The sequence below is a fragment of the Nannospalax galili genome, unplaced genomic scaffold (genome assembly GCF_000622305.1).
Source record: "Nannospalax galili isolate Female #2095 unplaced genomic scaffold, S.galili_v1.0 scaffold1051, whole genome shotgun sequence".
NCBI lineage: Eukaryota > Metazoa > Chordata > Mammalia > Rodentia > Spalacidae > Nannospalax > Nannospalax galili.
In genome coordinates, this window is record NW_008331995.1 from 5835 (window position 1) to 18504 (window position 12670).

The following is a 12670-nucleotide window of genomic DNA, read 5'->3' on the forward strand; positions in this document are numbered from 1 at the left end:
ATACGCTGTCCCCTCAAGCTCCCCTGCACATTATGGGTCATAGAGTGATCAGGTTTAGCCTCGTGGTCATGTGTTCCTGGAAACTGGGCCCCATTTCCGAGTCGTCTGGTCTCTTAACAGGATCACCGTGTCACCCGGTCCTCCGGGGTCGGAAGAGAATGGTGGGACCAGCCCAATCCTCTGTTGCCTCAAGTGGCAACGCGGTATAACCTGGGGTGGGTGAGCCCGCGGACCGCCCAGACCCCGGGGGAAGTTCCGGCTTCCCGCGAGGTCACCCGCCTCCTTAGACCGCCACCCGGCTCGGAGCTCATGCGCGGCTGGCGCGGTGGCCATAGAGTGGCGCGAGCAGATAGAGGAGCCAGAAGCTCCAGCCGCTCCGTGCCCCGCTTCCGGCAGCGCCTCGGTGCTCTGGGAGCGGCCGCGTACGCAGTTTCCATGGGGACTGAAGATGGCGCCGCGAGGTGAGCCTCAGGTGTGTGTCTCAGGCCCCTGTCCCAGCGGCACCCCCAGTCCCTCCACCTCCCCGCCTTCCAGAGCTCGTCCGAACCCCTATTAGATGTTGGGGATCACTCATTGTTCTAAGCGCGGTTTTGCTGCTGCTCTGCTCACCCTGAGTGTCTGCAAGTATCGAGGTGTGGAACTCACTGTCCCCTTAGAAGTTCGTGGCTGTTCTGGAATGCGGTTAGGAATCGGCTGGCCTGGGACAGACCAATGCTGGTCTCTGCTCCCAGTTTCCCCTCCCGATAGCGACTGGGTTAGATCTTTTGACTCTCCCTTCCCTCCCCAAGCCGGAGCAGTTGACTTGAAAGTGATTCCTGGAAGGGGAAAAAGCCGGAGGGACGGCCACCCCCTCCACACCACAGCGTCCGTGAATTCGTCCCGGGGGCCAGCCCATTCGCCATCGCCAGATGAAACACAACCAGACAAGTAGAGCTCCAGCTGTCCTCATGCTCATACTGTTTTTTCAGATAAACGGTTGTCCTCAACCCCCCTGGAAATACTGTTTTTTCTGAACTGTTGGTATTATGCTACCTATTTCCTGCTGGAACTCTTCATTTTCCTGTATAAAGGTAAGGCTGTCTTGACTACTCCTGCCCCAACATCCCTTTTCCACCTTAGCCCAGAGCCAACTCCAAGAACTTTCTTCTGGTTCATTCTTTTCCGCCCCCAACCCCTGCAGCATCTCTCTTAACCACAAGACAGAAGTCTCTCCAGTAGATGGCTTAAGAATGATTCAGTGGGAAAGCCCCCTGGGCAGAATTTCTTGAATTTGGGAAGTGTAGGCTTCTCCACCCTGACACATCCCCATTTCTCTCTCAGCCATCTGTGTACCATTGTAATTCATTTTGGGGAGTGGAGTCCCCAGACACTTGATAAAAAGCTTACCGGTATGTAACAGAGACATCTTGCACTACGAGAACGTACCCTGTAGCTGTCACTAACTGGTTCTTTGAAAGCTAAGACTAATGTCCTCATTGTCCCTGAGTGTGTGGCAGTTCACATGGGAACTGTCAGGTGTTGTCTGCCGACTGGCTTTTCTATTGGCAGGTCTCCTGTTGCCATACCCAACAGCCAACCTAGTCCTGGATGTGGTGATGCTCCTCCTTTATCTTGGCATTGAAGTAATACGACTATTTTTTGGTGAGTGTTGTCCAGAGAATGTTTCCATTCCTTACCAGACACGCTGGTGCCTGTAACTTGATTAACAAGACAGTACATAACGTTACTAGGCTCACCATCAGAGGTTGGATCTGGTAATGCATTCCATCACTTCTGTCCTGAATCTTCATACTGTTGTTTCACATTTTGGGTCAAGATTTACCTGTTTCTGAGTAGAGCTAGAAGTTGGCAGCCAAATTTGATCTTGGGTAGTTCCTTTCCAACCCCTGACTACTACAAGGGTGCCTTGTTCCTCAAACTGCTTTGTTTGGGAGACTATGGCAGTACATGCACTAGACTTCTCTCCATTTCTCTGAACAATGATTTCTCTAGAACAAGTTTTCAAATCCCAGAAACAGTAAAACCCTTATTACTTAGAATGTCTCATTCCTGAAAATTGTTAAAATACAAACTAAGGGGAAAAAACTGGTAAAGGACACTATTGTCAATTCATGTGAAAGTCATTATAGAAGACCAACAAACCTGCTAATATGCTCAAACTCAGTAATGAAAAAGAAGCAGAAACAAGGCAACTTTTTAAAATGTAGATATTACATTGGCAATAGCAACAAAGATTTATATAATACAGTATCTTGTGTTCAGACTTAGGAACAGATATTTTTAGTGTACTTCCTATATTTAGGTTATTTTCTATATTAAGTTTTCAGTGTGTCTGTATATATATGCACACAAGCATACAATGTAAATGTTTTATATGTAAATTATATGTATGTGCATATAAACATGTGTATATACACACATAATTTGGTTTTGGTTTTTTGAAACAAACCAGGCTGATCTTGAGTTCTGAATTCTGTCATCTTCCTGAGTGCTGGGATTATAGATGTATGCTTCCATGCCTGGTGTGTGTGTGTGTGTGTGTGTGTGTGTGTGTATATATATATATATATAAAATTTGGGGGGGTCTTTTTGAGTCAGGGTCTCCCTGTAGCCCCAGCTGGCCTAGAACTATGTAGACCAGGCTGGCCTTGAACTCACAGCGATCCGTCTGCCTTTGCCTCCTGAGTGCTGGGATTAAAGATGTGTGCCACCACGCCTGGCTGTATATTGTTTTTATAATTGAAATTTTTTTCTTGATGTAAAATCCTATTGTCCCTTGGGTGGGAATCAGAATGGAAGCAGGACCTCTGGCATAAATGACTCTAATATAATTTTTAGATCAGTGGAACCTCTTATAAGTGTGACCTTCCCACTTGGTCATTTTTCTCTGCTCTGCCTGCCTGTCACATCCAGCTACTTTGGTGGGCTACTTGAAGGTAACTCCATGAGCTGTCTTACAGGTACAAAGGGAAACCTCTGCCAGCGAAAGATGCCTCTTGGCATTAGTGTGGCTTTGACCTTCCCATCTGCCATGATGGCTTCCTATTACCTGCTGCTGCAGACCTATGTGCTCCGCCTAGAGGCCATCATGAACAGTATCTTGCTCTTCTTTTGTGGCTTGGAGCTGCTGCTTGAGGTGCTCACACTGGCCACCTTCTCCAGGTATTACTGCTGAGGGTTGTTCTCCACCAAGGGAGGGATGCCTTATTCTTTGAAAGACTGAAAGCCCAATTTAAAAGGACATCTGTGGGGATTCCTGTCCACTTCAAGTAGGTAGAAAGGTCCCTTTTGTGTATATGTGCGGTGTGCATGGAGGCCAGAGGTTGATGTGTCTTCCTCAGTTACTCTCCACCTTATATATTGATGTGAGGTAGCTCACTTGAACTCAAAGCACTGATTAGGCTACTGGAGCTAGCCACCTTACCCTGTGGATCCTCTCTCTGCCAGCAAGCACTTACTAAGCTCCTGAACCATCTCGGCCCCGAACGATACTTTTCTTTTTTATATTATGTGTATGAATGTATTGCTTGCATAGAGGCAGGTGAACCCATATCGTGCAATGCCTGTGGAGGTCAGAAGGTGTCGGATCCCCTGTAACTGAAGTTATGGACAGTTGTTAACTGCCATGTGGGTGCTGGGAATTGAACCCAGGTTCTCTGCAAGAGCAGCCAGTGCTCTTAACCATTGAGCTATCTCTCCAGCCCCAGGATCCTTTTTTTTGAGACAGGGTCTCATGTAACCCCAGCTGGCCTGGAATTCATTATGTAGACCAGGCTGGCCTCTTAAGAGATCCACCTGCCTGTTTCTGCCTCTGGACTGCTGGGATTAAAGACATGTACCACCACACCTAGCTTTTTTTTAATTAAAAGATTTAAAGATTAATTCTATTTTTATGAGTGTTTGGCCTGCTGTATGTTAAATGCACCACAAGCATGCAGTGCCCAGAGAGGCCGGAAGAGGGTGTTCTATCCTCTGGAACTAGTGTTACAGACAGTAGTTAGTGGCCAAAATGGTCAGGAGCTCGCTATGTATGAACTCCCAGAGATCCGCCTTCTTATGCCTACCAAGTGCTAGGATTATACATGTGTGCCACCACACCTGGCAAAAGGTTCCATCTTAAGGAAGATATTATTCTGGTTCTTTGGAGTCAAGGGGCTTCGAACATGCAGGCTAGCAGTTGCTCTTCACTGGTCTTTTAACATTTTTTTTCTTTCTTTCTTTCTGCCTTCAGTGTGGACAGGATTTGAAGTACAAGATATCCAGCCCACCAGGGTGACAACACACATCCTTCTGATACCTTGGCCACATCTGTGAAGTAGTGGGCCAAGGTGGCCTGGGAAAGGCTGTGTAGCTTTTCCTCAGCACAGGCATTTGGGTAGTCAGCCTGCCTGAGGTCAGTGGCCCCATCTTTAGACCAGGCCCACCAGTAAGAGACTCCTGTATTTCAGAGTAGGGAAAGGCAAGGCTGTTCCCATCTTGGTTCTCCTACCAGCTTTCTGACTACCATAAGTTCTCTTTGATCGTCGTGGCCAGAGCACCTTGTGTGGACCATCTAGGCTTCTTCTTGGGCTTCCAGCAGGATCGGAACCACAGCACTCTATACATACTGTGCCATACATCTACCCCCACATGCTTACAGAAAGCCTTGTGGGAGGTGGGTTCCTGGACCAACTCAGAAGCCTCCCTTCCCACCCTATTGTTCAGAGATGGCAGTCTCTACCCTTTTAGTAGTTCATAGTATTATTTTTTTATTCTGATCATGAAATACTTTATAATAAATATGTATTTTCTGTTGTGGGGCTGACAATCTTTTCCTTATGACTTGGTGTCATCTCCTCCAAGAGAAAGCAGAGACTATCCCAACAGTGTGTTAAGCTGTGCTCAGTGGTAAGGTATGATGCAGAGTGAAGGTGTCCTGCTGATTTTCTTCCCCTAGTTGCATCCTGAATTAACCTCAATGAGCAATGCTATCTTCGTCTTTAGGTCATTGGTTAAAAGACTGTTTAAATGCCTCTGCCTCAAAGTATATTTCTTGTCTCAGTTCTTTCCAGCACAGGCCATGGACTAAGACATTGAAAATACATTCTATAACAGACAAAATATTTTTCCTTATTTTGAGTTAACATAGAAGGAACATTACGTTTTAGAGCTGAAGACTGGCGTAGATGAATGTATCATTTCTTCTCTCCAAGTAGCCATCTTTGAACTGGTCCACACCTTGCTGGGTAGTGGCCTAAAAAGTTCCCAGGGGCCACAAAAACCTTTGAAGCCATTCTTTCTGTCAGGCAAATCCTGGGATTTCTATTCTTGGGCTTTAAGCTTCCTAAGTTGGTTTTTAACTCTGCTTTTTTGCTTTCTTATGCTTAGGCTGTCATTCTATGGTCTCCACTGCCCAAACCACTGATGCTCTTCTTGTTTCCTACCTCTGTGTCCTTGTCTCCTAGCTGCCCTTGAGTATGGTAGACAAGATCTAATCAACCACACAACAGTAATAAAAACTCCAACGGGTACTTCCCTGGTGCTTCCACCTCCCATCTCATGAACACCCATTTCCTGCATCTCATGCTGGCTTCCTCTAGCTTTGCTTTGAAGTGGTTACTGGCATCAGAATGGAGGGGAACCTACCCTCTGTGACTTCCTTTAGAGGTTTATTGGTTTTCAGCCCCCCTCCCCCCCGCCTTTTTATGTGTATAATTGCCTGCATGTACGTAAGTGCACCAGTGCCGTGCAAATGCCCACAAAGGTCAGAAGAGGGTGTCGGATCCCCTTGAACTGGAGTTACAGATGATTGTTGGTGCTGGGAATCGAACCTGGGTCCTCTGCAAGAGCAACAAGTGCTTCTAACTACTGAGCCATCTCTCTAGCCCTGAGACTTAGGAGTCCTGAATGGCACAGGATGACTTGAAGTTTCCTTTAACTAGGCTGTTTAGTGGAGTGAGGGAGAAAAAGGCACCTGTCAAATTCATACTAGAGGCCTCCTAGGAGGCTTGCCATAGTCAGTTACAGCTACAGAGAAACTGTTGCTCAACCCAAAGTTCCAGCTAAAAGCCTGAGGTTTCCTATCACACAGCCCATACCCATATCCCAGACACCTCAACAAATCTATTCAATGCAGAATCCATAAAACAGCTCACACCCCATTTATTATTTAAAAATATTTTGTTACAAAAGGAAAAAAATACAATGCAGTATAAAAGATTGACATCGTCATCAAGTTTATTACACAATTTTCAACCTATCAGAAAGACAAACCACCGACAACAGGGGGATGGGGCCTTGGCCTTTTGAGGTTTGGGATTTTTTTTTTCCTTTTGCTATCAGGAAAACTAAATTGTGTCATTGAGTAAAAACAAAACAAAAAATGGGGAGAAAACAATTCTCCAGGTAAACGGCTTTTCTGATATTCTATATATTGTTTTTCCTTAACTGTCACCTTACTTGGTTTTTCTCTACATTTTAAAAAGACACCCAGAGCTGCTCTGAAGAATAAGCACATCACTTAACACTTGGCCTACTGGGCAGCGTGCCATGTTCTGAAGTGGAGACAGGTATTGGCTTGGGGGATGGGAAAAGAACTACAACCTGTAGCCTCTGTCCCAAGGGAATGTGCCTCTCCAATCCTGGGAAGACTCCCTCAGTCACTGAGGGGGTCTATCAGAAACGTGCTAGGAAGAGAGGAAGGGTTCAATTCAACTCAGTCTCTCCCCTCTGAGCCAGGTTCTCCAATGGCCCTATGCCCCACACTCCAAGTCTCATTTCACATGCCACATCTCTTATATTAGCTGTCCTAGGCCCTGCAGATGCATGCAGAAGGAGCATCACCCCACGGTACTCCAGGACCACTTTGCTGCCTCCTTCAGCAGCAATCTATTGCAATTTGGAGGCTGGGAAAAGCAATTCTATTTGCCTATGCAGAAAATGGCCCCCAGTGGGACCAGAGCTAAGCTCATTCAAGTCAGGCTCCATTTCTTCTCTGCTTTTTGTCAAAGGCAGGAAGCACCTCCAGGTAGAGCAAGGGGGAATATTAAGTCAATATTCAAAGGGTGGAAAGACGCCAAATTTGTGATTTTACCTGCCTACTAGTGCCAGGTTATCCCACAACAAATCAAAGTACGTACCCTGGGGATGCAAGCCCATGTTTACATCAAACCTGAAAAAAGAGCTTGTGCAAAACTAGGCCATATCCTGCTTAGACTGCCTTCTCCTGGCTCCTGGTACTTCACTGGTACTTTAGGGTTCTTCACTGCTGAGGCCTTGTGATATCCCTATCTTCCAAAGGCAGTGCGGAACTTCCTTTAAAACAAGGAAGCAGCCTTCTCGGGGAAAGGACACCATGTTCAATGGAAAAGCCTCAGGGAAAGGGAACAACCAAGCTCGAAGCAGTGGATGGTAGCAACTGGCTGGGGATGGTAGCAACTGGCTGGGCCAGGCTTCCATCAGAAAGCAACCTCCTGGGTTCTGCTTCGGAGAGCCAACTCCACTTAGGAGGTCAGACAGTAAGGAGTCAAAAGCCTTGAGGCCAGGGAAATAAACCGTCAATACATAAGAGGAGAAAAATCAAGAACAGCAGCTTGTCAAAAGGTAGTTTCTGTTCTCATGGTCCCCTCCACAAAAAGCTGGGAAAGTAAGGGAGTTAAAGAAAAGAGTGGTTATATTAGCAGGGTTTTGGACCCTCTTGGCCCCATCAAATCTAGTGCTGAGGGCAGGACCCTGGGCATTTTTTTTGGCACACCCAGTCTCCTAAGATCCCACATGGAGGATCCATTTTCTTTGGGAAGAAGTTTTCCCATTAACTTCACCACTGCACTGCTCCTGGAGAATCAGAAACTCAGGTTTCCTTGGACAAAGCACCATTCTCTGTGAAGACTAGGGGCTGGACATGTTGTTTTTTCCTGTCTACCCCCATCCCCTACCCCATGAAGTCTTTAGATTCTTTTCCCCTGGCAAACAGGAGGCATAAGATTGGGAGGGCTGCCAAGCCATCTTCAATCCTGTAGGGCAGAGGGTATTGCCTGGGTGTCTGGAGGAAGTTAGGGGTTTGGAAGAAGGGAAAAGGGTGGAACGGCCTCCGTCCTTTAGTCCTGATCAAGGTGAGGAGATGCAAGTCCATTAAAAAAAATTTTGCTTCCACCCAGACTCCTGCAATGAGAATACCAGAAGAGAAAGAAAACACCAGTTAGAGGCTACTTTCTGATCAGTAGGGGCTTATAAGAAATACACTGGCATTTCCTTAAATTACAACCTAAGGAGGAGGAATGCAGGGAGAGAATGCAAGCTTGGCAAAATAGAAGGAAGTGGATTGTCTGGCACTGAGTAATGTAAGGGAACAGATGGGTAAAGAAAGCACAGTGAGTATAGATTAAGAAAAACCAAAATGGTGACATCTTATTTTAAGGTTAAGAGGAAAAAGTAATGAATTGAAGTCTTTGAAAGCAGTTTGAAAAGATTTCAGCTGAGAAACTGTGGAAACTAACATTTCAAGAAAAGCTACTATAAGGAACCACAGCTTCAAAAAATCTATTCTGAGAAAAGTCATAGCTTACCTTAAAGAGAAGAAAAGAAATCTGGAAATGGGAGGTACAATAATGGTAAGAAAACAAGTGTGCTTTATAATCCAATCCATCAAACCCCAAACACCCCAGAGGCCTAGCAGAGGGACTGCACGTCCACAGCAAACCTCTAAACATCCATTTTCTTTTAAAGTAATGCTGGCTAAAACAAATTCCAAAACCAAAAAGCAAAGACACATAGATATCTTTAAAACCAAACCAAAAAGATTCCAAATTCTGTTTTTGTGTGTACATATACATACAGTAACAGAGTTTTTCCAGTTGTACTAAATAAAACTAACACAATCTGAAGATTTTTCTGGATGACAGTTGTGAATGAGGACCAAAAAGTACATTAATACAAGCAGGAATGATCTAGCCAAGCCAGAGCCAAAAGCAGACTACAGTAGTAGTCACCCAAAACACCTGAGAGTATATAAGAACCTTTACCCAACAGAAAGAGTCTGCTAGGCCATTTGCCACATCACTAGCCTTAAAGTCCCTAGCACACTCAGAAACCGCAGATGGTAGCATGGCCACTGATGGAGATACAGAACTAGAGGTATAAAGAAAAAGAAACAATTAAATTCAGGCTTATAATTTTTACTACTGCTGACTTTGGAAATACAGTCACACACAAATGCTTAGCCTTTACATATGCACCTTTATTATTATTATTTTTTTTGGCTTTTTGAGACAGGGTCTCCTTGTAGCCCCAGCTGTCCTGGAACTCACTATGTAGAACAGGCTGGCCCCAAACTCCCAAAGATCCACCTGCCCCTGCCTCCCAAGTGCTGGGATTAAAGGCGTCCATTACCACACCCGGCACATATGCACTTTTCTAACACAGCCTCATAAATCCCAGAGGAGCCATCCAACAAGAAAAAAAGGGGGAGGGAACCCCAAACCACCACAGACACACGGTGCCTAGTCCTTCTAACTCTGAAGCATCAGCACTTGCAGCTTGTCTACTCAGTCTGTATCATCTTTTATCTCGCTGGATTCCCTAAATACCTATGTGTAGGTATCGGTCCCATTTTTTATAAAGAAAAAACTGAAGGCCTTGGTCCCGTCCCTGTTTCATACCATTCAGGTTTATGGATCCCCTCCTCCACCCCATTAGGGTCTTCTGGTGTAGCACAGGCTTGCTTTGAACTCATGATCCTCCTGCCTTGGTCTTCCAAGTGCTGGGATTACAGGTACGCGTCATCACACTTGGCTAAATCTTTAAACTGGGTCAACACTGAACAGAAAGCTCAGTTTTCAATGGATCAGGAGGCCAGGGATGAGGTGAGAATGATTCTGTTTTAAGTAAGAAACACCGTAATATAATGAGACAACTCACAATTGAGAGCTACAGAAAGGTGAAGACACACATCACCTAAGAACACCCTCAAACTTCAGAGCATATACATATACATAAATGTCATGGAAGAGGCGTAATCTGTGAAGTGTTCTTATAAAACAAGATGCAGAGGATACGCGAACTATCAACAGCATTGCTGCTAGAGGTAGTGTTTGCATACAGACAGAAGTCAAAGATTTATCACCTCAGTGAGGCCAATCAGCTTCAAGCCCAGAGCCGGGACCCTCTCCTGAGGGAAAAGAATGCTGCTGTTCTATTGACACCTCTGCAAGGAATAAATCTTTCCTGCTTAGGAACACTTGTTCACAACATGGAAATATAATTATTTTTCATCTAAAAAATGGTGTAAATGCTGTACAAAAAGCTTGTAAAATTAAGTTCTCTAATGTAAATGAGACCTGTGCACTAACCTCCCGAACACAAAAACCTCCCAAGCTACAACTTGGTAAACAACGATAGAATTCTACCCTGAGAATTTAAGAATTAACCTTTTTTTTTCTTTTTGAGGTACCTGATTCACTTCTTTTGTACTGAATTACTCAAACAGAATAAGCAACTTATCTAAAGGGGTGACCAGGAGAAGAGGTAAAGTGGAAAACTTACCAAGACTTAGTTTTCCTCATGTCATGACAGGCCTGCACAAGTCAAATGCTTTGCTGAACTACCTATAGAGGACTTTCAGATGGGCCAATGATCTTGCTGACAATTTCACTGTCAAAAGGTTCCCAAGGAGCAAAGCCAGCAGGAATGGTGACATGCAGCTTTATGTTCTACTGAGTAAACTGAATGTGGCTCTAGAGATTATAATTTGTATTTTGCACAGACCAATTAACAGCTTCCTGGTCATTCTTAGCCCAGTTAGCTCCACAGGACACACACTGTGACCTACATGATGGGAAGTGGTGGAAGATTTTTGATTTTATGAGTCTTGCTATGTAGCCCAGGCTGTTTTTGACTTTCTTCTGTCTAGGCCTCCTGGTTGCTGGGATTACAAGTCCATCATGATACCCAGCTTTGATGGCTTTAGATCTCTGGTATCCCTGCATCTGTGCTAGTTCAAACAAGAGGAGGAAATGCTGCTTCTTACAGGAGGGGAGGGTGTATGTAGATCAAGATCACTGATGCCCACCTTGCCCATTCCCTGACATGAAACCAGGTCAAAGGCATTTGTGGGCTCCATCTCCTTAGCCTGTTTTCCTAAACTCAATCTGTTGCAAAAATCTAGAAAGTGGTCAAAGGCATTTGTGGGCTCCATCTCCTTAGCCTGTTTTCCTAAACTCAATCTGTTGCAAAAATCTAGAAAGTAGTATACAACTCCATATAGAGCCTAATTGTTGGCTCTATGCAGGTTACCCTAGACATCAGTATTACCAAGCTTTCTAGAATTCTGTGGAATAATGAGTAAAGAACAGAGAAAGGTACAGATTAAAAAATATTAGTGGCCAGGCGTGGTGGTGCACACCTTTAGTCCCAGCATTCAGGAGGCAGAGGCAGGCAGATCTCTGTGAGTTCAAGGCCAGCCTGGTCTACATAGTGAGTTCCAGGACAGCTGGGGCTACAGGAAGACCCTGTTTCAAAAAGAACAAAAAATAAATAAACAAATTAGTAAATTCTGGGGCCAGAGGGATGGCTCAGCAGGTAAGAGCATTGGCTGCTCTTGCAGAGGACCCAGGTTCAGTTCCCAGCATCCACATGGCAGCTAACAAATAGTACTCCAGTTCGAGGGGATTTGATGCTGCTCTCTGCTGGCCTCCACGGACATTACATGCATGGGTGCACTTACATATATGCAGGCAAAATTCTCATACATATAAAAAAAATAGTAATTTTTATAATCCATTTACTGCCATCTTCTGTGGGAGATGACAAAAACAATTCCTAGCTATAAATCTGTTTAAGTTAATGGTAGAGAAAGCTAAACCACAAAGTAGAGGACAAGCATGGAGGAGTATTTTCTTCTCTGTTAGTGGTTGTCACTGGGCAAAATGCTGCAAATTTTCCAGTGGTTTGAGTCTGTTATCATGAACTTCTATAGAAGGATGGAGGTGAGTGTTTCTTCTCTCCTTCATCCAGCCACCCACCTATCCAGTCCAAATTATCTGATCAATTACATTACTTCAGAACAAGCAGGCAAAGACAGTAGGTCCCAGGAGCCACAGACAGATCCTTCTAGCTAGTCTAGTCTGTTTTATAGCGCTTCACAGAAACAGGACCACTGCCCGTTCTTCCTTATACTACAAGAAATCCTTGTTAGTTTTCTTTCTGTTAGGATTACAAAAGTGGTGGGATAAAGCCCAGAGCTACAAGTCAGTACTCCAAGATGGAGTCTCTCTGAGAATGAAAATACAGAAAAGCAGAGCTCAAAACAGGAAAACTAAGTCCTGCAGACACAATCTCCCGAGACAGACAATTCTAACTTTTCAAAGAATTAATACTACTGTTCTCTCCAACCCTTCTGCTTTTGTTTTACTTAAAACAAAAACTCACTAAAAACAAAATTATCCTTCCACTGTAGTAAAGTATCCACAAGGTTTCTTAAAGCCATTAAAGGTATTTTTTCAGATCAGCTCCTGCTCTGTCCTGAATGCCATCAAAAAGAGTCAGAACAGGAGATATTAAATCTTAAAGTCATTACTATTATGCCTGAAAATTAAGTAATATACTCCCACTTTTTTAACTTAAGTTTGGAATTATTAAAATGTAATGATAGTAACAATGGTTATTATTTATTAAGGGGGGGAGAGAGGGAGGGAGA

General features: G+C 44.5%; 2 protein-coding genes across 10 annotated transcripts in view; one reads left to right on the forward strand and one right to left on the reverse strand.

Moving 5' to 3' along the window:
* Window positions 1-295: 295 nt before the first annotated feature.
* Window positions 296-4804, forward strand: Tmem216 (transmembrane protein 216). Of its 3 annotated transcripts, none has more exons than XM_008827087.3 (5): window positions 296-461; window positions 969-1070; window positions 1549-1641; window positions 2961-3162; window positions 4232-4804. In XM_008827087.3, exons 1-5 carry the CDS (start codon window positions 449-451, stop codon window positions 4245-4247), a joined length of 426 nt encoding a protein of 141 aa, XP_008825309.1. In that variant the 5' UTR covers window positions 296-448; the 3' UTR covers window positions 4248-4804. The 3 variants fall into 3 exon arrangements, with proteins under 3 accessions (XP_008825309.1, XP_029416483.1, XP_008825310.1); XM_029560623.1 differs by having other exon boundaries at window positions 320-461; window positions 789-1070; XM_008827088.3 differs by having other exon boundaries at window positions 390-472.
* Window positions 4805-6117: 1313 nt separating this feature from the next.
* Cpsf7 (cleavage and polyadenylation specific factor 7) overlaps window positions 6118-12670 on the reverse strand; it is a 27263-nt gene continuing 20710 nt past the window's right edge. For 4 of the 7 annotated variants that reach the window (XM_008827092.3, XM_008827090.3, XM_029560628.1 and 1 more), the window contains one exon: window positions 6124-8139. The gene's annotated coding sequence lies outside the window, so the exon portion shown is untranslated. The other 3 variants (XM_029560627.1, XM_029560626.1, XM_029560625.1) reach the window with 2 other exon arrangements.

Excerpts from the sequence above, each read along its gene's own strand:
- Tmem216 (XM_008827087.3), top strand. Across the intron at positions 1,071-1,548 it reads CTTCATTTTCCTGTATAAAG|GTCTCCTGTTGCCATACCCA; the intron begins GTAAGGCTGTCT and ends TTCTATTGGCAG. Across the intron at positions 1,642-2,960 it reads AGTAATACGACTATTTTTTG|GTACAAAGGGAAACCTCTGC; the intron begins GTGAGTGTTGTC and ends GCTGTCTTACAG.